The sequence below is a fragment of the Vidua macroura genome, chromosome 9 (assembly GCF_024509145.1).
Source record: "Vidua macroura isolate BioBank_ID:100142 chromosome 9, ASM2450914v1, whole genome shotgun sequence".
Classification (NCBI taxonomy): domain Eukaryota; kingdom Metazoa; phylum Chordata; class Aves; order Passeriformes; family Viduidae; genus Vidua; species Vidua macroura.
The window spans coordinates 18,632,648-18,656,134 of NC_071579.1; the positions used below are offsets into that span (position 1 = coordinate 18,632,648).

Here is a 23,487-nt window from a genome sequence, read left to right on the forward strand (position 1 = left end):
CACATGTTAATTGGAAGAAAATATGTAGCAACTGAGCCTTGCAGTTGGTTTTTTCAGGTGACTTTCTAGCTGTCTTTGGGATGGTCAAATAGAAAGACTGTACTTTCCTCTTGCCTCTTTATAGATGTTATTCAATGAGAACAGAAGACTTTGGGGAACTTAAAAGCACTTCCAGGATAGTAGTGCATAAATGTTAATCAGGTATTTCTAGAAACTTCCAGGAGTGCTGACAGTTCCTGGGGTGAGTGTACTATTATATTAGATGTTCCACTTTTGTCTCTGCACTATTTGCTCTCTTAAAAAGCTGCTCTTTAGTAGATGATGTCAGTGTGCTGGCTAGAACTCGGTCTGCTGTGTGTTCTTAACTACTAATAGTGTTCTCTGCAGGTTCTGGCTTGTTAGTGTTTCAAATGGCAAAGGCAATTCAAAATGCTGCCCTGATATGAGTGAGATAAGTGTCAGTTTTCTGTTTTTTCTTTTTTTTTTTTTTTTTGTTTATTTTAATCTCCTGCCTAGTATTTACCTTCATAACAATTAAACTTTTGTTGTTGGTGTTGAAAGTGAATGCCATTTTGCCTTGCTTTGGCTGCAGCTAAGTGTCTAGAACAGATTTTTTTGGTGTCAGGATTTTGATGCATCCAGGTTTTGCACATTTTAATGGTTCGATTGATGAAATGTATTTGGGACAGTGAATTTTCTTCCCATCCCAGTCTGTGCAATGTGTTGCTGTGGCCTAATCTCTAGCTTGTGTCTGTAACTGAAATTGCTACCATTAACCAAGACACTGTGCTCTTAGCAAAGATTTTCTGCAATTGTCTTTTCTGTAACTGTGTGATCTACAACAGAACATTACTGTCTTCTACTGACAGAAGAGTCCACTTTTCTCCTGGTGTTTATTTGCAGAACTTGTTTGGGGCAATGTTAGTCTTTTTGTATGTGCTCTGGGGCCCTGGATAACCCAAAAACTCTTCTGCAGACGGTTCAGCATTAACTGATTGCCAAGGACCCCCGTCCCTTAAAATGTGCAATCAACTTGGCTGTGTATGAGATGCTGATGTTTTCTAATTTGCTGCTATTTTATTGGTTAGCTTTCAGGAGTGCCTCTTTCTAAATCAAACAGTTCCGTCAAATCTGAAAATGAACTGAGGTTTCCTTACTACTCTGCCCTCTGCCAGTACTTACAGAAATCTTGGGTTAGAGGCTGGAACCTAGCAAAAGCAGATAGTAAAGCATGTGTGTGGGTAATTAGTGGTGTAATGTGTGGGCAATGTAACAGGCTCATCACCTCCAGAGGCCTGGTGCCTCTCTCCCCTAAAGCAGGTGAGGTGCCTCCCATACCCCTGACATGGAGCCATGGTGCAGGAGCTGTGGCTCCTCACTCAAGCTCCAACTCTTTCTTAATGTGACCTGCCCAAACCATTGCTCAGATAAATACTTGTTTGTGAGAGAACCTCTCGGGGAATGATGGAAAGCATTAACAAGAAAAGAAATGCAGAGAATACTTATGTCCAGTATTGATTTTTTTTTTTTTTTTTTTTTTTTTTTTTTTTTTTTTTTTTTATGGTTTGAATCATATGAAATGCTTGCTAGGTAGACTGCTGCTTCAGCCCTACCATATTAGAGCATGTCACTAATGTGCTGTAGAAACCACTTTTTATCTTCACCATCTGGTGTTCTGGGGTTTTTTTTCTCTTGAAAAAGAAGATAAGACACACTTGCTGGAGGCTGTTACTGGCTCTCTGTTCCGCAGAGGTGGAACTTAACAGGAAATCTGGCATATGTTGACTCTGAATTCTGCACATTAATACAGATTTGAACACAGTTGCTGGCTGATAGGAGGTCCCACTCCAGCTGCTAAGGAGGTGATGCACACTAATGGAAGCAGAACTGGAACATAAACTTCTGAAAAGTGCTCTGAAAAAGCAGTGTTGCTTTCTTGTTCTCTGGGAATAGGAAGCTTTTGCTAATTGCTTGTAGGACTTAACAAAAGGAGGATAGAAATGGATGAGATAATGAGAAGCTTGTATTAGACATGGACAGGAAGGAAGAGAAGAAAATTTCCTGAGCCATCTTCAAGGTGAGCATTCAGGTGAGGGGAACAGGGTCAATAAGATTTTTGGCCTCTTCAGAGCTTTTTTTTTTTTTTTGGTTTTTTTTTTTGTTTGTTTTTTTTTTTTTTTTTTTTTTTTTTTTGTTTTGTTTTGTTTTTTTTTAACAGAAAAAAAATTGAATGGAATCTGTTTGACATTTCATATATAATATTCACGTGCAAGGCAGTACCTAGGCTTTAACACTTTCATGCTGTAATTGTTACCAGGATTTCTGAGAAGTGGGACAGAGATCTTTTGCTGAGATTTGATTTAGTCAGTTCTTCAGCTCTGAGCAGACCTGTGCTTAGGTCTGCACTATGTGGACGTATGCCTGGCCTCAGCAAGTGATTGAGGTAGGTAGCAATGGGTCAGATCCCTTTGATCACAAGCTTCAGATAAATTTGGTTTTGTACTACCATCTACTTTTGAATTTGACTTGTCTTCGATTCCAAAGCTGCTCAGTCCTGCCCCTTGGAGGTGGCATGAGCCGCCAAGTTTCTCTATCATACTGTTAGGTGTGAAATGGTTCCTGTTTGCTTCTTACCCTGTGTTTCAAAGAACAGCTACGTGTAGTGCTCTACCTGTCCGTACTGTCCGGATCTATTCGCAAAAAGTTATTGCAGTTTTATCTGGGTTTTGCATTTGTTTCCTAATGTGTGATGATGGACCTTCTGACGGGCTTTTCGGGCCGCACAGCCCTTTAGACATGTGCGGCTCGGAGGTCTCGCTAGCCCGCCCGTGCCGGGGGAGAGCCAAACCTTGGCCCCGGGGAGGAAACAAAGGCCTGGGCGAGCTCTCCCGTTCGCTGGGCGCGGGCCGGGGGCAGGTGCGGGGCGGGCGGGGCCGGACGGGTTAAGGCCGGCGGGGCGTGACGGGGCGCGGAGCGGAGCGGGGCGGGCGAGCCCGCTCTGGCGGCGGCGCTGGCGCTGCTCCGCTCCGCTCCGCGCCGGGGCTGCCGGTGAGTGGGGCCGGGGCGGGCAGGCTCAGCCCGTGCCACCGACGGCGGGGCGGGAGCGTCCCGGGGCGGCGGCTCGGTGAAGGGGGCAGCGGTGGGAAGGAACACTGTTACTGCGGGCTGGACGAGCTCCGGGAGTCGGGCTGGCAAAACTTCTTGAGTTCTGTAAAACTCTGCGGTGGCAGCGGAGCCCCGGACGCGCTCCGGGCCGTGCCGGTGAGCGGAGCGGGCAGCGCCCGGAGCGCGGCCCGAGCCCGGCGGGGCAGAGCCCGGAGCGCGGGCAGAGCCCGGCGGGGCAGAGCCCGGAGCGCGGCCCGAGCCCGGCGGGGCAAAGCCCGGAGCGCGGGCAGAGCCCGGCGGGGCAGCGGCTGGAGCGCAGCCCGAGCCCGGCGGGGCAGAACCCGGAGCGCGGGCAGAGCCCGGCGGGGCAGCGGCTGGAGCGCAGCCCGAGCCCGGCGGGGCAGCGCCGGTGCTGCCGCTCTGTCCCGGAGAGACGTCGCGGTGTGTGCGGACACGGACGCGCGCGTTCGGGAACACACACGTGAGTTTCCATGCCTTTGAGTCTCCGTTTGCACACCCCTGGCTGCGCGGGGACCATGCCCTGCTGAGGCACGGCCGGCTGGTACGGACTGCGGGCGCCGGCAAAGGGTCTTGTGTTAAGTGGGTTTTTAATACGGTGTTATATTAATCTGTGCAATGCACCGGAAAAATACGCTGCATTATTTTGCGTGATACGTTCTTTCCCTTAAGGAAACGAAGTCGGGGCCGGGGGGAGAGGGAGACGAAGCAGTTTTGTACCCATGTGTTTCCAGAGACCATGTACTTAGGTCTGCTCTCTTATCTGTGATATGAGTGTAGAAAAAGACATTTCTTGTTGCAGGCTGGTAAGCTGTATTGCGGTAGCTTTGTTCTTTAAGCTATGCTGTGTATGATTTCTTGCATGTTCTTAAGGTCTTCGAAAAGGTGCAGTAGAAAGCAAAACTCAAATCCAGTTATATGATGAAAAATCTGATTTTACTAGGCTTATCTCTGTACAGAAAATTAAACTAAAAGCAAACAAATCAAACAACCCCAGAAACCAAATCTGCATAATCAGTAAAGAAGCAGCAGTTCTTACCACCATGCAAAGCTGAGAGATGTATTTAGCTTTTTTCAGAATTCTGGGTGAAAGTTTCAGATAAGTTAGACTGGTTGTGTCCTTATCCTCCTGTGCTACACTGACCTTTTAGGAATGTCTTCCAGCATAGGCTTTATGCTATCAGATAATGAAATAAAATCTCTGAAATATATGATTTGACACTGTAGGGAACATATTTATCCTGGGTATTAAAGATTGACATATCTGAATTCTACTATTATGCCATTAGGCCAACTTCTATGTCTTGAGCAAATATGTCTTGGAGTGTGCTATTTCTAACAGTTCCACTGACACATTTGCCTGTGAACCCAGGCTCTGAATCGCTAAACAGATCAGTTGCAGTCAGGTGACTTGTTTTAATCAGAAGTGCTGTGATTTAGGTCATCATTAGTATGTCCTGAAAATAAACAGTAGAAGTTGACTTGTTTGGGACTGTGCTAAAATAGTCTGTATCTGCATTCTATAGGTTTTGTAAAAGAAAGCTGGCTAAAATGGAGCTGGTAGTGATTAGTGAGAAGAACTGGAAGTTCTGCAGAAATAGGAAACTTACTTTAGAAGCAGGACAGGTATTTTCTTGTAGTCATGTTTCACAATGTATAGGCTGTTTGAATGACTTTTAAATACTTTAAATGCTGTGTCTGTTTCCGCATTATAGGATGACCTGCCAGCTCCTTCCAGAACCACACTTAAAGGAGACTAAATGAAGGCTTTGCAGCAAAGATTTTAGTTTGAACTCCATATATAGATCTAGTAAACCATAATTTCAGAAAGTCTTAAATTACCAAAGTCTGAAGTCTAAACTTGTGGTAACTAGTGAGTTACTTGCTATCTGTCCCTAACAAATTTCTGCAATGTATCAGAGCTTTCAGACAATTTAGTGCACTAGAGCAGCTTTGTACAAAAGGGATTTCAGGAGCTGGAGCCTGAGCTTTGTAATACCTTGGTAGAGGTGCCCCTGTATCTCTATTTCACAGTTCAACTGTCAGTGTCAGCCTGCAGCAGTTTGCAGAGGAGCAGCACTGTCACTTACATGCACAGGGTGACACCTGTGTGCCCTGACTGTGATTTTTAAGCCTCTTATCAGACTGTGTGTACAGAGCACTGTTGTTCGTGTCTGGTGGTACTACTTCCTCTCTCTGCAACTTTAAATATTTAGTCTTGAGGTTCTACATTTTTGGTAGGTTTAATACTTTTCTTGAGGCTTTCTATTTGTACCATATGGCATTGGTTTTTTATGCAGGATGTATGATAAATAAAAACCTTAAATGTTTCCAACACATATACTTAAGAGTTGCCAAAGAATCATCTTCATTCCTTTTGCTCCACTCCCTTCCCAGTCCAAAAGATGACATCACAGAAATGGACTATTACTGGAAATATCCAGAACCATGGTGGAAGTATGAGTGCTGCTGTACTTTCTTGAAGTTAACATTCTGTAGGTGAAACAGGCTTGGAGAGAAAATGGGTGTGGCACTTTGCTCTCCTTAGTCTAAAAGGTATTGAAGACCAAGGTAGTGGGATAATGCTGCTTGGGAGTGATTGATCTGAGTTCAGCAAGTTACCTGAACTTGTAGATACTACAGTTAAAGAGAAAAAAAATAGAGCCAAACAAAACCACAAGTAGATTCCCTTACTAATAAGCAAGTTCTCTTGTTGAAAACTTATTCATTTGGCCTCATGATTTTTAGTAATATTTTGTTTTTTCAATTTGTAAAGCTGTATTTAAAAATGTTTTTGAAAAATTACATTCTCAGGTCCTTGAAGTGTACCATGTACCATGCTGTTTCAAGTACAGGCAGTGCCTGCACAATTTCTGTAATAAACAAAATGTAAAAAGTTGCATTTCTGAGATAATTTGTCTCTGTAAAACCTGTTAAATGAATGTTGGCTTCAATTATATCCTCTAGTAGTACCAGATTAAAAAAAAAAGCTTTAGTTTAGATATACTTGTATGCATAATTTTGTGTTCTTTGTGTGCTTCCTTTCAGTTTGTTTATCTAAATTGATTTTGCTTATAATATCAATAAACTATTAAAGACAATTGAAAGTGAACCAGAGCACTTACCTCACAAAACTCTTCCTTACAGTTATATATTAACATTTTTGGCTTCTGCTGTGTTACACACCCTTTTCTGCACTGGTATTTCTTTCTAAACTGAGGTAACCTGGATGGGTTTCTTGGGTTACTGTGCAATCATTTGGTTGTGTTTTCCTCCGTGGCCATACATGTAGCAGGGTGTGGAGGGGAACAAGGAACCAATTCCCATTCTGAACTGGTACTGCTGCTGTGTATACTCTGGCTGCCCAGCACCCTGGCTTCCTTCTGCCTGTGCCTTCCTCTGGGAAATAAGGTGAGAGAGAGCTTTTCAATAATGAGAAAAACAAAAGCAGCAGTGGTGGTTTATCCTGAAGAAGAGAACGGGACAGAGGGTGTCTGTGTCTGCCTGTGGCACAGGGTGCAGGCAGGCAAATGTCGTGCTGTGGGGAGCCCTGGCAGGGGCTGCACAGGCTGCAAACCTCCAGACACTCCTTTTGTGGTGCTCTACAAGAGCTGTCTGCTGCTTGCAGGGTAGATTTAAAAAGCCAAAGGAAATATGTGCAAGTAGGCAATTGCTGCTGGTATTTCTCTGCAGTGACAGTCTGAATGTGAAGAGAGTATTTCACAGTATGCCCCGTGTGCATCAGTCATTGTGATAAACTCAGCTTTCTGCAGAGCAACTTCTGTAATAAGTTTCAAAATCTCTTAGAGATCTGTATTTAATACCTGGTTTTTGCTAATGAAGAAGGGGAGCCAGGAGGCAAAGTGTTCAGGCAGGGCTGGCAACCTGCCTGCTTTGCAGGCTGAGCCTGGGCACAGCTTGCTCCTCTGCGCCATCTCACAGACCTGCCCGGACTGTACTGGCTCTGTGATCTCTCCTGTTCACTGTGGATCATTTTGGGTGTTGAACTACCTTGAAATTCTGCACAGAAATTCCTGTGCCAGCTCAGTAAACCAGGCTGGTGTTCTGCCTGGGCACACACCCCTCCCTCTCCCCTAAGATGGCTTGCTGCCCTGCTAAAGGGCTTCACCACTCTTGTCCTCCTTGTAGGCTCAGTTTTGCTCTCAGGGCCTTTTGGTCCATCTCTAAAGCTGGCTTGAATCCTCTCACTGTAGTTTTCTGTCCATCCCAGGCCTGTCTGCTCCCTCCCTCTTGCATTTGTACAGAAACAGGGCAGAAGCCATCAAAGTCCTCCAAACTGACGCCAGTCCTTCAATAAAGTTGTAGCCAATGTACTGAAACATCTTGGTTTTTAATGGACAGGGAAGAGGCAGAAAACCATGGGGGTGTGCCTTGAATCACATTATGGCTTGCAGGGTAAATTTTATAATGACTTTATCATTAAAATACTATCAGTGTTTTCCTTCAGAAATGTTTGCATTAATAATGAGTAACTCAGAGCTGATTCACAGGCAAGATTTAATTTTTAATCAAAATTATTTAAAGCTAATTTTAATCACAGTTTCAATCAGCAAAATCCTTGACTTAAATAACTGATAATAAACTTCATTATAAATACACAGATTTTCAGTGAATTTATTGAAGCAAACAAGATTCCAATTGAATAACAACCATTAAAGCATGCTAGCTTACAACTAGCCAAACCTTTTGTCGAAAATATTATCTAGGTGTTGTTTTATTTCACTAACTCTTTATTCAGTTAGCTAGTGTAATATATTCCTACATACTTATGCAAATTCTTGACTTTTATTTAAAGAACAGTGAAGAACATATTCTGACTTGGTAGGAGTTACACTGTCATAGAGGAATTTATAAGCAATTAAAATATATACATCTGTCATTAAGACAAAGTTCAAGATGCATTGGGAAGAATTCTTGAAGTGCTTTCAAATGCTTTTGCATTTGAAAACAATTTAGCTAAAATCCCAAATTCTTTGAGATTTTTTGGAACAGAGGATTTTTCCCACTCAAAAAAGAGAAAAAGCTTGAATGTTTACTCAAGAGTGGTAGGGGAAATGCAGTTCATAGTCCATCAGTTTGTGATCTTTGTGGCTACTATTGGTTGAAATGAGGTAATTAAATGAGTTGAAATGAGGGAAAGAACCTTTTAGACAAGGGTATGTTTTTGGCACTTGACAAGTTTTGATATATTTGCCTGCAAGTAAAAGATCAAACTCTTAGCTCAACTCCCATGTAGAATATGCAATATGTGATAACTGCTGGAGAGCTGCACGATGGCATAGGAAACACCAAGTGGTGTAGAACAGGTGAAGAGAGATTGCTGCCCTTTCTCATAAAAAAACCCAAGAACTGTCAAGCTTGGGAGAGACAATTTCAAAGCAAAATAAGGCAATTCTTCTTAAAGTGAGTAGCACAATGGGGGAGCTCGCTGCTGCAGACTCTGGATGACTTGCCTTTTTAAGTCTGGACTGACAAATTTAGCTGTTTTTCTACTAACTTTGAACAGTATTTTGTCTGAATACTCAGATTCTTAATAAACAGATCTGAAATATGTAATATTTAAGGATTATTTTTAATAAAGGGTTATATTTAAGGGTTATTTTTTTCTTCTTAAGTTTCAACCTGCCCTGGTCAAGATAAGCTTCTCTGATTTGGCTGCAGAAGAGAAGACCTGGAGAAGAAAGTCCAGCCAGGACATGTCACATGCCAGGAACTATGGGATATCCTATCCTGCATCTGGGGCCTGCTGTGGACTGGGGCAGGAGCTCTGAGGACTCAGCTGCATAGCTTTGTCACAGCTGCACAGCTCCCCTGACACCAGGCTCATTCTGCTGGGAGGACTTCAGACAAAGGTGTGAAGAAAACCTTGCAAGGCCCCTGGTACTGTAAGTGCTTTTTGCACACAGGCTGGTGCAGACAGCCAAGTGCTGCATCTCCACTTCAAAGGACTGGGATGTAAACTTGCTCCAGCTCAGCTTCTGCTTTGGTGCAGCTTCCATTTGGAAATCTCCAGAGTCTGCCCTGTGACTCTAAACCTCAGCTGGATGCTTTTCTACTCCTCATCTTACCTCAATACCTCAAGACATCTCTTTCAAAATCATTTGTCATTTGAGCTCTGCTGTGCGACAGTAAGTGTTTGTAGTGTAATTATTCCAGTGGAGAATTATGGATGTGTGAATGTTTTTTTTTTCTTTGGTTACTACTTCAAATAAGAATGGGACCTCATTAAACTGAAGTATTTAGAATAAATTCATCGTTGATGTTTTGAATTTCTTTAAGCTTTTAAACAGATGAGATGCAAAAAGCATCTGTAGATTTCTTTCCTGTCACAGCAAGCAAGAGCTTCATCTGTTGAGATGATTACACAGTAAGATACAACATGTTCAAAAAACCTTCCCTGTAATTTTCACAGTTTTGGGGTTTATTTTTGGGTGTTTTCTTTTGTTTTTTTTTTTTTTTTTCCCTGCCATTCTTGCCCAAAATGCTGCTTCTATTTGCAGGCATTTGGGCTGTTCTGTAAAAGCTTAATGCCAAGCTCAGTAAGTCCTTTGCTGCCTTGATGTGTTAGAGCAGAGGCTCCTCTGCTGGCAGGGCTCCCAGCACTTGGCTACTTGAGTAGCTGTTGTCTGCCACTCCTCAGGGACTTCTGGTCACTTACAGCCTGAATTTGATTTTTGAGTAGTTCCCAGGTGAGAATGGGGAATGTCCTGACTGCCCAACTCCCCCTTGTTCCTGTGAACAGGGAGCAGTGGGCGTTGAATTCCAGTTGACTCATTACAGCGGATCTGCATTGCTGAGGCTCTTTTATTTTTAGATGGAGGGATGCTCTGTAATATTTCAGCGCAAGGGATGATTACTTGTTTCCTTCCACTTCTTGTCCTTAAGTAGCTGTTCTTAGTTCTGACTATGTGTTTAAATTTGATGCTTTAAGTAATATAGACTTTTGTAAAAAAAAAGTGGCTGACCAGATTCTTGAGGGTAATAAAATGGACAACAATGTCAAGTGACCTGCTTTCGTGTTGACTACTAGGTGAGAATTAAGAAAATATCAAGGAAAAAAGGCTAAGGAGCTAGTTCAGAAAAATTGAATATTAAAAAAGATAAATTTCCTGAAAATAACAATTATGGAATAGTGTAATTTGATTTAAAATTACTGTAAATATTGCATGAAATAACACAGGTAGCATAACATAAATGACAAATGATGGACCTTTTTAGTTCAAAGCTTGGAATGAACCTTTAATATAACAGTGGTGCATTAACCAGCCTGCTGGGGATTGTTTAATTTGCTTCCCAGTCCCTGGGTAGATGAGATTTAACTGTAAAATAACCACAGGGTAATAGTAGACTAAGTCAACCTGATGTTTATCTGTCAACAATTTTAGCTGCAGAGATGGAAAGCCTATACTTCTTAAAATCTTTCTGTCTGTTACGACTTCTTCTAGGTTTTTTGTTGTTTGCCATGCTGTATAATATCTAATGTGATTTCAATTTTGTGCCATGGCTACGTTCCTGGGTTTTGCTAAAACTATACAATATCTCTTAATGAACTGTTAAAACCCTTCTGCAGATACTGACAGTGGGTGTGAGGGCTGGTGATGATCAGACACAAACTCTCCCTTCTGTACTGTGAGACCCTGCATGGGGTCCAGCAGCCATGAGTAATTGCTGTCAGATCTCCTGTGTAAATTAGTGCAGGTTCAGTTTGGTTCATTAAAATGGCAGTAAAATTGCCAAAGCAGCTGACATTGACCTCGCCCAGAGTAGCAGAAGTGTGATGTAATCTGGAACTTGGACTCCCTCTCCATCATCTTGTTTAATAGCCCTGTGTCCAAAATAGTGCTGAGTGGGTATGAGAAATAAACCCCAGCATTGCTGTTCCTGGGGTTTGCTTTAACCTGTGGTTGGGTAGGGAACTGGATTTTGGTTTTAAAGATAACTGGGCCGTGTGGTGCTTGAGAACCCAGTAAAATAATTCCTGGCTTTAGAATAGTCAAACATCTAGAAAATACTTTTCCCTTTTCAGCACATCTACTTAAGTCCTCTATTAGTAAATAACAGATATGCGCTCAGAATATATATGCCTGTAGTATCTTATATACACACATTTTTTACATTTATTAATATATAATTGAAAAACCAAAAAAATTTTTTTTCTGTAATGGGCCTTTTATTGCTTAGTCAGTAAAGTGGAAGAGTTATGATTTATGCTTCCCAACTGGCTACACTGAGAAATGGAAATAATGATGGGGCTGTGGCTCAGACATGGGATTTCACAGCAAGAATGGCTTGGCTGTTGCTCAGATTTTCTCCATGACCTCCAGAAAGTAATTTTTTAACTTCCACTTTGTTGCTTGTACAATATGACTACTTGTGCAAAAGAACTTTGCTGGAATTTTTAAAGTAGGAAAATCTTTTTAAATTCCTGATTCAGCCAAGCATCATGCACTGTGGTCCTCCAGCATATCTTCTGTGTCAACCCTGTACAGTTTGTATTTTTACTTAAGGCCTCCAAGTATACACCCTCCCGTGTCCCTGTCACAACCCCTTGTCCCCCAAAAAGGAAGGAATAGTGATTGAAGCAAGGACTATTGACTGATTGTTAATCTTCCTTCTTTTTCCCTTCCACCCTACCTAGGATGCAGGGGCTTTAATCCAGGATGAACGAATGCTACTATGACAAGCGCATGGACTTTTTCTACAACAGGACAAAGACGGACACGGCGGATGAGTGGACAGGACCACAGCTCATTGGTGTTCTATGCTTTGGCACCTTTTTCTGCCTCTTCATTTTTATTTCAAATTCATTGGTCATAGCAGCTGTGGTGAAGAACAAGAGGTTTCATTTTCCCTTTTACTATCTTCTGGCCAACTTAGCAGCTGCAGACTTTTTTGCTGGAATCGCCTATGTCTTCTTGATGTTCAACACGGGCCCGGTGTCTAAGACGTTGACGGTTAACCGCTGGTTTCTGCGCCAGGGTCTCCTGGACACCAGCCTGACGGCGTCCCTGGTGAACCTCCTTGTCATCGCTGTGGAGCGCCACATGTCCATCATGCGCATGAAGATCCACAGCAATCTCACCAAGAAGAGAGTCACCTTCTTAATTATATCCATTTGGGCCATTGCTATTTTCATGGGTGCTGTTCCGACCCTGGGTTGGAACTGCCTCTGTGACATTACTGTCTGCTCATCCCTGGCACCCATTTACAGCAGAAGTTACCTGGTGTTCTGGAGTGTCTTAAACCTGGTTGTCTTCTTCATTATGGTGGTGGTTTACATAAGAATCTACATGTACGTCCAGAGGAAAACCAATGTCTTGTCCTCACACACTAGCGGGTCCATCAGCCGGAGGAGAACCCCTGTGAAGCTTATGAAGACTGTCATGACTGTCTTAGGTAAGAGGCTTCAAACCATGGTGGGCAAGGCTGGCAGTGCCAGTGAATTGGTTTGTGTTGGTTTGGTTTAGTTTTTATTTGAAACAAACCAACAACAAACTACACAAAAATTGCTCAGCCCTCCTAACACAAAGAAACCTCACTGAACCCTTAAGTGCTGGAGGCATCTAGACTTCTGTGTGCTTTAGACACTGAAAGAGCTTTGCACTATGCAGAAACATGAAACAGAGGACTGGTCAACACATAGAAGAAAAGTGTAGGCACCTTGTTACAAAACACAAATTGTGAAGGTAAAAGTTTTTGGCTATTTTTTTTTTCTAGTTTTTTTTTTTTTTTTTTTAGCAGGAAGATACAAAATCACTTTGGAGAAAGGCTTGTGAAGGTTTATAATTACCTAGTAGAACATTTTCAAAATAATGCTTTTTAATATTTGCACAAGGCCATGAGCACTACTGTTGGATGTCAATAATTTTCTTTGCACATCTTCATCTTGGCTGTTTCCTGGGCATAGAAACGTCTTCCCCCTGGAAATGCACCTTCCCTGGGGAAAGGAGAGAATGGCTGGTGGGTCTGCGACTTTGATAGAGGTTTGCTTTTCAGGGGAAGGATTCACCTTCATTCTGTGGATATTGCATGGTGCAAAATACTTTAGATAATCATGGTAGAGTCTAGCCTTATATCTCTAAACCATAACATGAGATTTGCCCTGGGTTCTACCCTAAAGACACTGTTGATACCTGAGCAGCTCAGATCACTTCATCAGGGAATTCTGATGTAGTGCACATTAAATTGGAGATGAACAGACCAGGTGACTGATTCTTGGAACAAATACCAGCTGTAGCAGTCAATTTTCTCCAGAATTACTTGAATCTGATGTATCCTGGAAACCAAATATCATGTCAGCAGGGCTCCAGGTGGAGCTGGAGGTACACGGAGACATTTGTGAAGCTGGGCTCAGGTGGTGGTGGACTCTAACCACAAATATGGCTTTACTTCTCTAACAGCTGCTCTGAGGTTGGATGAGCCAATGTAGCAGAACTGGAGCTTTTGGGAAAGCTAGTGGCCATGTGTACCTGGGGCACAGTTGTGTCATACTGCAGCATGGCAGTATTAGAGAGCTCCGGGAGAAAAGTGAATTTTTCATGGAGATAGGACTTGCCAGGGTAGGAAGCTCAAGCTGAGGACACTTTCTTCCCCTTGCAGTTTTTGGATGCTGTTTGCACAGTCTGGTATCTGATTTTATTGGATTTTTTTTCTGAAATTATAGTGCTATAACACCTTTGTCTACCAAATGATGTCTTAAAGAAGCTTCAGAAGCTGAAATCCATTAAACTTCACAGTGCCTGACTCTGTAAAAGAAAGCGGACTGGTAGTTCAAGCATGTACAAGGTTCTCACTTATACTTCTGTGTCTTCTGGAGTTGGCTTCCCTGCTGCCAGAGCCTTTCCTTCTAAATCATCCCGCAACTGTTCTTTTCTGAGAGTAAATTTGGTGGTTCCTGTCCCTCTGCCCTTGACTTGCAGGAGCAAGATTTGATCTTTTGCCCCACCTAAGCTCCCGTGTAGTGAAACCTAAACCATCCACCTGGAAGGAGAAAATCCCTGCAGAAAAACTCTGAATTGCTCCAAAAACTCTGAATTGCTCCAACTCTGATCCTACCCTAATGCATAGGGATGCGTAGACTGTGGTTAACTGTTGCATTGGAAACAGACAGAAAACAGAGCACTTTTAAAAAGCAGCTCTCTGAGCATTTCTGTTGAAGGCAGGACTGCCCCCTGAAGCCAGTGTGGGAGTTGGAGGCACAGGGATGGTGGCTGCCATTCGCTCATCCCTCATGGTCCTTTAGCCTGTGGCAAGCCTTCAGTGCTCTCTGTGACCATGCTGCTGTGTGGAAAGAAACTCCACTTAAAATCTCATTTCGAACTTGGTATTTCTTTTCCTAGGGAGTGGGGCCTTAGGACTGTGGGTTGATTTGAAGTTCAGCATTAGCTTCCTCTTTTCAGCCATGAAATTGAACTATAATTCAGGCAGAACATTTAATGTTATTGTGTGCTGGGCCAGGCAAATTTAACTTAGTCTAAGTGCTGCTTTAGAGGTCGTAATTTTGTATATTTACTTTGTCAGTCAGAAACAAAACTGAAACAGAGCCTGCTTCCAAAGAAGTTAAATTGTGCTGGTGTTGCTAGGTGTACAGTCTACTTCAAGCTCATAGGTCAGAGGAAGTGCATCTTGGCATGTTCCTTCATATAAGTTCTCCAAATTTTGACTCTGAGGGGCTTTTTATAACAATTTATTTCCAAGAATGAGAACTTATTTTTAAAAATAGTTTGAAATGTACTTCCCTGGCCAAGTCATTCAAGCACTGTGCGCAAAATGCATTAAAATCCAAATAGCTTGTTTTCTGCACTTTTCAGTTACCAGGAGTCACCATGGGACTGAAGTGATTCTTCCAAAATTCTGCTTATAACCACTGATGCAAGAGCCTAGAGCTATATGTAGCATGTGGGTTTTGCCCAAAGCAGTTATTTTTAATGTTTTTTTTTTCTGAAACATCTGAAAATGCTTTGGAGTACACACCTGATAATTGTCTTAACTAAAAGCCCATTCCAAGATGTGCTGGATAATGTGTAATAATTCCCAACATTCTTGTTCATGTGCTCTATTGGTTTCATGGGAGATTCAGGAAAAATCCTTCTCTGCTGCTGTGTGGAAGGAGGCTATGTGTAGCTGGGTACTGCTGGCATGCTTCTCCTCCCATCTTCCTCCTGCTCCCTCCTTGGGAAAGCTGGGCTGTGGCTGGCTGCCCTTCCAGCAAAACATCCCTGTCCTCTCTGGGGGTTCTCCTCCCATGGCCCCACAGCTGAGGGAATTGAGATTTTAGTGTCATTTCATGGATTCCTGGTGATCACAGCTTCAGGTGGCTTTTTGCACCATCACTTAGGCTTGGAGGGTCCCTTCCAGAGGCTGGGAGTCAAGTCTCTGTCACCTGCACATCCCTGCCATAACCCCTAAAATAGTCCATCATGGTATTGGAGTAAGGCTTTCCCTTTGGCATGCTGAACCACAGGGTGTCATCTAGTTGAAACTGGAAGATGTGAAACCAAGAAAAAGGGGCTAAAATCCTCTTGGGCTGACCTTGTGGCATAATCCCAGCTCAGCCTGTGACTGTAGCTTTGAAGAAGAGTGGCTGCAGGTGTGAGGGTATGTGATTTTCAGATGGTTGTGTATGTGGTAGCTCCTCTGAACCTGGCAGTGAGATTCCTGCTGAAATAGCAGCTCTGGAGGGAATGATTTTCAGTTTCAGTGACTTTATAGTTTAATTGGTAACTTGCTGTTTTAACTTGGTCACACATGTGGCATTGGCATCTGGAACCTACTGCGCTTTTTTTTTCCTCTCAGTGTTGGCATGCTCAGGGACAGCCTTGATGTGCAGGAGTTTATGAAATGATGCTGTTGAAGCATCAGTAGTGCCTCCAGATCCACAGGAATTAATTTTTAAACAGAGATGATGTAATCTAGAAGAAATACCATGGTTAAATCTAATGGAAAATCCTCCAACTAACCTTGAGGCATTGTGACATGTGAGCTCCCATAATTTGATGAAGAGACTCTGAGTTGCTCTAATCTATGTGGCAGTCAGGCTGTATTTCATGTCCCTTTTGTGCATTTTAATGAGTCCCAGAAGTTAAATTATTTTTGGAGTGTGGCACTTTGTCAGGGAGGGGAACTCCTTTGGGATAAATATTCTGCAAACAAGAAAATTGCCGAAGGGCTGAGACTAAGGTATATTTTTATGCTTAACCATGGTTCCCTCTGAAAACTTGGTGGTAAAAATAACAAAATCTGAGCAAGGCTGCGAGTCTGAGACGTGCCTCACTTTCATCTCTGTGGTGCTAAGGGCAAAAAGTGTTTTTGATGGAGTCAAAGCAGCCCCAAGAAAGCATTATCCAGTAACTTGGACACTGTCACTGCATTGCCCCATTCTTGTTTGTGGGAAATGTGTGGAGATATGTCTGCAGGTGTCTTTTATCTTTCCTTACTTTTGAAGCTGTGACCTTTTAGGGTTTTGCTCCTATAGATAGACAGGGATACATCCTATGAGTTCATGGACTTACTCCTGCCTGCAATCTTGGGTTCTGTTTGAAGGAGAGATTTCTGTGTCTTTTGTTAATTGTGCCTTTTGGGGTCTTTTTCCTCTCCTGCTGACTTCCATAAAAGCATGGTTGCACCTTGCACTCTTTATGGTAGAAGTGATCAAAATGCTTTCAGCCTCTGTTCTAAGGAAGGTTTGTCACATCTCAGTTTCTGTATGGAGCTGGTGGATTGGCAGCTTTGCCAGTGACCCTTGGAAGTGAAAGCTCTGTGTCCAAACACTTGCTGAGACACTTAACTAGGCACAGCATTGTCTGGGTGGTTGAGTTACAGCACTTGTTAAAACATTTGGGATTTGCTGGTGAAGCCCAGGACAGCAATTCTGTGCTGTGTTGTCTCCATTGTAGATGATAAGAGAGAGCTGGTGCCCTGCTCACAACTGCTTGCTCAGCATGCAGGAGCCAAACCAGTGCCTAGTACAGAGACTGACCAGGGAAAACAAGTGCTGTGGTAGCAGCACACAGCTCCCAGTGCCAGTGGGCAATGGAGGAATGTTACTGATGTTAACCAGTATCTCAAAACTAACACCATGAAATTAGTACTTAGTATCACAAAAATCTTGGTACAGCAGAGTAGAAAATTCAGTTTCTGCAGAAAGTGGTCTCTTGCCTTTCTGTTCAGTATTGCCTAGAACAGAGTAAATCAGCTGAATTTTGTCTCTAGTCCAGGAGCACAAGGTTGCAGCAAGATCCACAATACCTTGTCCTGGATACCTTTTTCAGCAATCCTAGTGCTTGCTAAATCACACAAATCTTCTTAACATACCATTATGGCCTGCCTGTCATGTGGGCAATGTGCAGTCCAGTCCTCGATGGGGAGAAGTGTCAGTGCTGCTGGCCCCAGCCCGTGTGTGCAGCTTGGCTGGTGGGTGCCTGGGTGCTGCTGGGCACTGCCTCTGGCACTGCCTGGCTCCTGCTGCAGTCAGCCTCCCTCCCACTGCTGGCTTCCACAGCTTGCACATGGCAGTATCAGCAGCTTTCAAAAGATGAGGTGGACTTGCTTGTTCTGCCAAAATTGTTGAACAGATATCCACATCCCCAGAGAGCTTTTAGGCATGCAGATACTATTATTTGTTGAATTATTTTTTTTTTTCTAAGCTCCAAAATGGGGAAACTCTGCTGAGCTAAGTGGTTGGAATTTCCTCGGTACATTGTTCAAACTGTGACTGCTGGGCAGAGTTGTAATTTTCTATTTCTGTATGTCAGACAGCAATTGTGGCTTGTGCTAAGTTAGTATTATCATGCATATGGCTACTCCTTCCCTGGGCTCTGGGCAAGGGATCACGGGGTGCAGTGCAGCAGGGAATCAAGGGGCAGATGGGGCAGGCCAGGCCCCCCTCAGCTTGTGGCTGGGGCTGCATTTGGTAGCAGTGTTACCCCTGCTCATCCTCACTTACAGTGTGGGTGTGCAGGAACAAGGGAAGGTGCAAATGAACCTTCTCTAATATTGAACTGCCTTCAAGCTGTTTTAATGCTTTCTTTGTGCTGTGTTCAGTCTAAGATCTCTTCTACCTCATTCTCCCTCTAGGTTTTTTTTGCCTCTCTCACAGAGTTCTCTCCTCCCCCAGCACTATGCACTTACTTCCTCATACCTTCTCTGTTTTGCTTTTTTTTTTTTTTTCCCACCCCTTCATTTCTTTGCCCTGACTGCTACATCCTTCACTTCACCTTCACCAATTCATCTGTTTGTTTCCTCCTCTCTTTTCCTGTGTAACTAAATTATTTTCCAGCAGCCGAATTACTGTGTCTCAGCACGCAGAGCCTGGGAGGGAGCAGTGGAAGGAGGTGGGCTCAGCTGTGACTGGGGAGCCCACAGTGCTTGTGTGTTGTAGGGAGTGGCACATCCTACACTAGCTGTGGGTTTTCCCCCCAGGACATGTGTAAATTATGTGACACCTGCCTTATTAATTGGCACTGCAGAGTCAGCTGTGGGGTGGCTTCTCTCTTTAGATCATGCTATGGCAGTGGTGGAAGTGAACCACCTGATATCTTCTCCTCCAGTACCTGAGAGAGATGAACAGAGGAAATGTGTTCCAGTGCCACTTCTCTGCTTTTAAATGCTCCAGAACTCTTGTTTATTTATCAGCATGGATAAATCACTGTTGTGATGACCTTTTCCTATGTGTGTTTGAGGTGATGCTGTCAGCAGCTCAGATTCTTGCTCCCTGCAGTCTTCTGAGAGCTGCCCTGCCTCCTGCTCAGGGCTTGGCAGAGGAGCTGTAGCAGATATAATCTTGCTACTGTCATTAGAATTTCGTCCTCTCCTGCTTTTCTCATTTTTGTGTAGAATTTTGACAAACTCAGTAATCTTGTAAGACATTAAACACTCCAAAGCTCTAAAAGTTTGAAGTCAGATTTGGTTTTCTTTTTATTGTCTCCTATATTTCTAGGTGCCTTTGTTGTCTGCTGGACCCCTGGCCTGGTTGTCTTATTGCTTGATGGACTGAACTGTACTGACTGTGGGATTCAGCATGTTAAAAGGTGGTTTCTTCTCCTGGCCCTGTTGAACTCTGTCATGAATCCAATAATTTATTCATACAAAGATGATGAGATGTGGGCTACCATGAAAAGGATGATTTGCTGCTCCTCTGAGGATAAGAGCCAGGAGAGACGCTCATCTCGGATCCCCTCAACAGTTCTCTGCAGGAGCACGGACATCTCGGGCCACTACATTGAAGATGGCATTATTCAAGGGACAATTTGTGGAAAAGGAGATCTTGGTGACAAAGGAAACTCCTGAGCTATGCAAGGGACTGACTTGGCTGGAAAAGGAGAGGGGGAAGGGAGAGGTTTTGTAAGAGGAGATCGACTGGCAAAGCTAGTAAACAATATATCCACTTTGTTCCAGAGCCTCAACTCCAGTGTTAACAAAAGTTCTTATAAATAATTGCCTGATGGAAAAACACTTTGTAATGAAGAAAACTTTCTGTACTGCCATCCTTTTTGTCTTTCAAGTACATGAAATTGTTTTTTCATGTGAATGGAATAAATACCTCTCAGAGAATTCTTGTGCATGGAAACAAAATGTAAGCAATGTAAAGAGATCCTCCTTAAGCTCCTACAGAGAGAAGAAACCTGCCTGACTGTGCAGGTTTGGCATTCATTGAGTATTTATACTTTGAATAGTTTCTGTGCATCTTGAGGAGGATTGCAAGCTTGGTTGGACAGAACTGTGACCTGTTTTCTTGGTTTGTGAATTTCATGAAATAGTTCATGCTTACCTCTTCTCTTCCTCCTCCTCATCTTGCTTTCAAAATAGGTAGTTTGGTAGTTTATTAAAGCTATGCCAGAAACCTGGCTGTGATGGGAGACCCAGACCAGGCATCAGTGTGTGTGAGTATGTCTGACCATGGACTGTCAGGATCTGAGAGTACAGAAAGCACAAAACCCATTATCTCTTCCATAGTGGGGTGAATACTGCAGGCAAAGACTGCACTTTCTGCTGCTGTTGTGTAGGCAGGCATTGAGGGCGGATTAACAGAAAAGCATCGAGGCTGTGTTCATTATGCTCATTTTTTACTTCCCTAGATAACATCAAATGGGTGTGTTCGCTCTTTACCTGCTGAGCCACTGAGAGAAATGAGATCCAAAACTCTCGTTTACAAGGGAACTTTTAAGAAAAGTTTAAATACCCATATGTCCATGCTCAATCAAGCTATTTAAAATAGAAATTAATTTACAGGCAAAAAAAGCCTGAAATCAATTTAAGCCCCTGCCATAGTACAGTATGCATTGATTGTCAGGTCTTGTCTGGACCACATTTAACATTTGCCACAGATCTTACTGGAACAGGTACTTGAGGAAGGGGCCACGAAGCAGTGAGCCATGGAGGGCTTTCAGCATCGTGACTGATCAGATCTAGTGCTGAGGCAGCCACAACCCAAACAGCTGGAGTTCTGACTTATGGACTACACTCTAACAGAGGGTCCAGCAACACAAAGCTCTATGGTAAACTTCTTCTGTTTAAACTTTCAAATTAAAAACTGGATTGTAGATTTCTCAGTACTCTAAAAAGCTGGTTCATGCTGTCTGGTTTCAACAGCAGTGAACTCCCTGTTGCCATTTTAACTTCAAGAGGAGTTTCCTGTGTTGTCTCCTAGAGAAAGTCTGATCCCTAGTATTGAGGCAGGTTACCACAACCAGAGGTCACTTGGAAAAGTTTTGGAAGTTTTGGCCACTTGGAATTATCAGAGAACAACATGAAGAGCCAACACCAAGGACATATTTTATGAAGCTGAAAGATAAAGTTCAGCTGCGGTTTGCACAAATTCTTCCTTTGGTGCCTCTTGCATATGGATATCTGGACTGTGTTGGTCAAAACAGAACCAGCCCTTGGCTCAAAGGCTGAGCAGGAGATTTGCAGAATGCACTGGGGGACTTCATAGCAGCCCTTAGTGTACCTTGCAAACACAGGAAGGCCCTGTTCAGAGAGCTCTCCCATAACGTGCTCATCCCATCCCATCTTGTAGGGATGTGGCCCAGTATTCAAGGTAGATGCTGTATTTGAGCAAGGCTAAAAATGTTTACACATTTTTTGCTATTATAATGCAATTTTTTGTGCAAATACTACTTCACTGCTTTGGTGTTCTGAAAAGCGTGTAAAGTGGTGCTTTGTAGAGGTGGTGGTGTGGTGGGTTGAGCCTGGCTGGAGACCAGGTGCCTACCAAAGCTGCTCCATCACTCCTCTCCTCAGCTGGACAGGGGAGAGAAAATAAAACAAAAGGCTCATGGGTCAAGATAAGGACAGGGAGAGGTTGATCACCAATTACAGACTTGACTTGGAGAAAAATTAAGTTATTACCAATCACATCAGGTTAGGATAATGGGAAATAAACCCAGATCTTAATGCTTTCCTCCCATCCTCTGTTTTTCTTGGGCTTAGCTTTACTCCTGATTTTCTCTATCTCCATTCCACAGTGGTGCAGGGGGACAGGGAATGTGGTTGGTTCATCAGTCATTGCCACTCCTTCCTCCTCATGGTGAGGTTTCCTCAAACTCTTCCCCTCTCCTTTATGGGGTCCCTCCCACAGGAGATAGTTCTCCTCAAATTTCTCCAACAGCATGGTCCCCCATGGAGTTACTAGCCAGCAAACCTGCTCCAGCATGGGCTTTCCATGTGCTCACAGCCTCCTTTGGGCATTCCCCTTCTCCTGCATGGGATCCTCCACAGGCTGCAGGTAGATCTTTGCTCCACCATGGGCCTCCCTGACTGCAGGGGAAGCTCAGCTCTGGCGCCTGGGGCACCTCCTGCCCACCTCGGTGTTGGCACAGTTGTTTCTCTCACAAGTTCTCACTCTCCTCTTCAGCTGCAGCTGCACAGGTTTTTTTATCCATCCTAAATACGTTAACCCAGATCTGCTGCCACTGCTGCTGCTGGACTCCATGTTGGACAGGGGTGGGTCTGCCTTGGAGCCAGCTGGCTTTGGCTCTGTCAGACATAGGGAAGTTTCTGGTGTCTTCTCACAAGAGCCACCCCTGTTTCCCCCACCCCACGCTGCTACAAAAACCTTGCCCTGCAAACCCACCCCAGGTGGCCTTGCAAAGGCCTGGCATGCAGGCACCCCTGTCCCCACAGCTACTGCAGTGCACAGTTTGTCTGAACTAAGCTGAAGCTCTGTATACAAACCTAATAGAAAATAAAATGGTTCTTCACAGTGAAAATCTTGCTTTGCCTCCTGTTTGAATGGTGATTGAACAACGATGGGGAAATGTTTTTTTCATGTTACTGTGGGTCCAGGGCGAGGGTGGGGGTTGTTTTAATAAAATTTTCCTATTTACTAGCAAAACTAGCCAATGTATTGCTTGGTTGAATCAGGCTCTGAAGAGAGCTTGGATGAAGATCTTGAGCATCTGCAGCAGGGGAAAAAACATTAGGTCTCTCCTGCAGAGCTTGGGATTTAGGATGCAAAATAACTACCTGTGGATGGTATTTCCTGGTAAGCAGGAAAAGGTGACTTCTGTGAAGGTAAAGGACTTAGTTTTTTTTTACAGCACCTCATCCAGTGGACTCCTGGTCTGAGTTAAGGTCTGAGAGGTGTTACCAATCATTCTCCTACAAGTAAGTGGGAGGGTATGAGATCTCTTATCCTTTCTGTTGTCTAATTTAAAAAAAAAAAAAACAAAAAACACCCCCCAAAAAAACCCCAAAAAAACCAACCAACCAAAAAAAAAAAAAAAGAAAAAAACCCCAAAAAACCCACAAACAAACAAACAAACAAAAAAAAAAAACCCGAAAAATCAAAAGCCTGCAAACTGGTGCTTGGAGAATGGTACTATTTGCAGTGACATGCCCTTTGTTGCTGCAGAATGCTTTCCTTGGAGCTGCTACCTCATGGTCTACTGCTATAAATTGCAATGTGACATGAATGGAAAAGGAAACTGATGTTGCATCAAACTTTCCTAGGAACTGCTACAGCACAGGCTGTGTAATGTTTCCAGTATCAAACTGGCTAAACATCTCCCTACTCACGGAGCAGGGAATTCCTTATTAACTCCATAAACGTTTGTCAGAATAGTTTGTCTCAAGGAAACCATTAAAGCACTATTTATACTTGAGTAGGGAAAAAAAAATAATTAAAAGAATGAAGGGCAGTTGGTGAAGGCAAGTTCTGCAGGGTTCCCTTGTTCCCCTTTTCACTAATATCCCAAAATATCTGTATCAGTTGACTTTGCATGTGCCTGCTCCTATTTCTATAAGTACATTCTGCTGGGGAAGGCTTTAGGGTGAACACTCACAGAAACCCCAGCACATTAGTTCATAGGAGGCAGAGGAAGGAAAGGGAAGAGCTACCATTAA

General features: G+C 43.4%; 1 protein-coding gene across 3 annotated transcripts; it reads left to right on the forward strand.

Moving 5' to 3' along the window:
• The first annotated feature begins 2,985 nt into the window (after positions 1–2,985).
• Positions 2,986–19,717, forward strand: LPAR3 (lysophosphatidic acid receptor 3). 3 transcript variants are annotated; one of them, XM_053985432.1, is made up of 4 exons: positions 2,986–3,048; positions 8,760–9,272; positions 11,783–12,540; positions 19,082–19,717. In XM_053985432.1, exons 3-4 carry the CDS (start codon positions 11,805–11,807, stop codon positions 19,429–19,431), a joined length of 1,086 nt encoding a protein of 361 aa, XP_053841407.1. In that variant the 5' UTR covers positions 2,986–3,048; positions 8,760–9,272; positions 11,783–11,804; the 3' UTR covers positions 19,432–19,717. The 3 variants fall into 3 exon arrangements, with proteins under 3 accessions (XP_053841407.1, XP_053841408.1, XP_053841406.1); XM_053985431.1 differs by lacking the exon at positions 2,986–3,048 and adding an exon at positions 3,481–3,586; XM_053985433.1 differs by lacking the exon at positions 8,760–9,272 and having other exon boundaries at positions 3,030–3,048.
• Positions 19,718–23,487: the final 3,770 nt, after the last annotated feature.

Excerpts from the sequence above, each read along its gene's own strand:
- LPAR3 (XM_053985432.1), top strand. The coding sequence starts at position 11,805 with ATGAACGAATGCTACTATGACAAGCGCATGGACTTTTTCTACAACAGG. Across the intron at positions 12,541-19,081 it reads GACTGTCATGACTGTCTTAG|GTGCCTTTGTTGTCTGCTGG; the intron begins GTAAGAGGCTTC and ends CTATATTTCTAG.